The sequence below is a fragment of the Limulus polyphemus genome, unplaced genomic scaffold, assembly GCF_000517525.1.
Source record: "Limulus polyphemus unplaced genomic scaffold, Limulus_polyphemus-2.1.2 Scaffold975, whole genome shotgun sequence".
NCBI classification, from domain to species: domain Eukaryota; kingdom Metazoa; phylum Arthropoda; class Merostomata; order Xiphosura; family Limulidae; genus Limulus; species Limulus polyphemus.
The window spans coordinates 169,269-171,315 of record NW_013666585.1 but is presented as its reverse complement, the minus strand read 5'-3'; the positions used below and the strand labels follow the sequence as shown (position 1 = coordinate 171,315).

Below are 2,047 nucleotides of genomic sequence, written 5' to 3'. Positions count from 1 at the left end.
TAAAGCTGAAAATTCGAGAAAGCCTCCACTTGGCTATAAATATAACCAATACAACGCGCCAAGGGAAAGTATCTGTTATTAGTTTGCTATAGTCAGTGTAATAAATGTTATTGTAAATTGTATGGTTGTGTGTATATTAAAACGTACTTGTGTTAAAAAAGAAAACTGTGTATCAATCTTGTTGGCAAATATTACAAACTCACCATATATCGGCATTTATTTAAATACTAAATCCAAAGTACAATTTAACTAATTATCAGTTAACTCAATTTCAGGCCATTTAAAATTCTAATACGTAACATAAATCATTCCTGAACCAAAATCCTTACATCACCACAACATAAAAGAATCAAGAGGAATATCTAAAAATAAAGAAAATATGCTCAATAATAAAATGGAATTTAACCCAACCAATTTCAGAAGTCTTTAAAAAAAATACTTTTTTTTTGCACTATAATGCTGTTAGTAAATTTTGAGCCATCGGGAACATTTTCAAACCTGAACATCCAATTTACATGACACTCAAAACTGTTTTCTCCTTTCCTTGAGAATGACGAGCTTGGCCTGTCGAAATTAGTTGGGAGTTTTCAATTTTTTTCTATGCTTTGTTATATCTTTAATCACTTATAATAATGGTAACAGCTTGTCAGAATTAAGAATATTATTCTCACAGTGAAAAATATTTTAACTTTTATACAATGAGCTACTAAATGAACATTTACAAATAATTGATTTTGATCTTAGCTTAATTTTTATATTACTGTAAACCTTAAGAGCAATTTGTTTTGTCTCAAACAAGTACTTCATGTGTAAGTTTTTTATTTGAAACCTGTACATAAAGAAAAAACAACAATAGTTTTTTTACTTATGAGCACATTCTTCTTACAAACATGTGGAGAAAAAAATTACAGTTGTTGTCAGTTAAACTTAAGAGATTTGTGTATATTTCAAATATATGATGCAGTTCATCTAACTTATCAGTTTCGCTTTAATTCAAAACAACAGAAAAATGTATATATGCCTTTGAACACATGGTCTATGTAAGTTGGACTTTAATTTCTCCAACATTTTAGAAGACCTTACATTTAACTATTTAAGTAGACTTCATGAAATTTACTTTCAATAGGTTGTTTCAAAACCTTAATGGTCATACAATTATCAATATGATATACCTTACCTTCCTACTGTATGTACATGTCTGTCTATGATCCCAGGCCTGTCTATACAGAATAGAAAGTGTGAGTTTTTCTTTAGAAGCTGTATTATAAATGTTTTCCTTTCTGATTAATGGTGATAGTACAAACTTTCTCTTGTCAACAGATGTACTGGAAGCTTAATAACAAAGTCATTTAAAACTGTGCTCACTTTAAATCAATCAACTGTATGTATGCAAAATCATGTTCAATATTCATCTTGTATTACTGGGTATAAATGTTTTTGGTATAAAAGTGTATTGGTTTCATAAATCTTTTTTACTGCATTCATATTTCATATACCACTCATTTATTGGGTTCAACGCCATCTTCATCTTTTCTGTACTCATTTATCAAGTTTATCATTTTGTTCATCTTCTTTTGCACTAACTCTGACATAGAAGGCAGAATTAAATTTTCTTCTGATTTTGATGTGTGGTGGTGCCTTCTCATGGCTATATGGACACTGTCAAAAACAAATTTCCATAATTACTATTAAGTCACCACGGTGAAAGCATTAGAAATTACTGAATTTAAATTACATTGGAACATTTAATGAAACAGTCCTATTGGAAAATATTCATAAAGTAAACTTAATTTTCATACAGTTTGTATACATAAATCTAAAACTGTTAATTACATAAATATATTTACATTAATAAAAGCTGTCAAGATTGTGACACTTCTACTGAAAACTGTTTATGTTGCTTATATATATATATATATATATCCTTCATTAATAATAAGCTGACCAAAAACATAACATAAAAAGATAGATAATGTGAATGTAGTGACAGATACAGTTAACAGTTGAAATAGAGCTCATCAATGAAATAAAAAAGCCTAATAGGTTA

General features: G+C 28.3%; 1 protein-coding gene across 2 annotated transcripts in view; it reads right to left on the bottom strand.

Moving 5' to 3' along the window:
- Positions 1-219: 219 nt before the first annotated feature.
- LOC106461512 (uncharacterized protein C1orf53-like) overlaps positions 220-2,047 on the bottom strand; it is an 11,312-nt gene continuing 9,484 nt past the window's right edge. For both annotated transcript variants that reach the window (XM_022388495.1, XM_022388496.1), the window contains exon 4: positions 220-1,659. In XM_022388495.1, the coding sequence (XP_022244203.1) occupies positions 1,540-1,659 (120 nt within the window). In that variant the 3' untranslated portion in view covers positions 220-1,539. The remainder of the gene's footprint in view (positions 1,660-2,047) is intronic.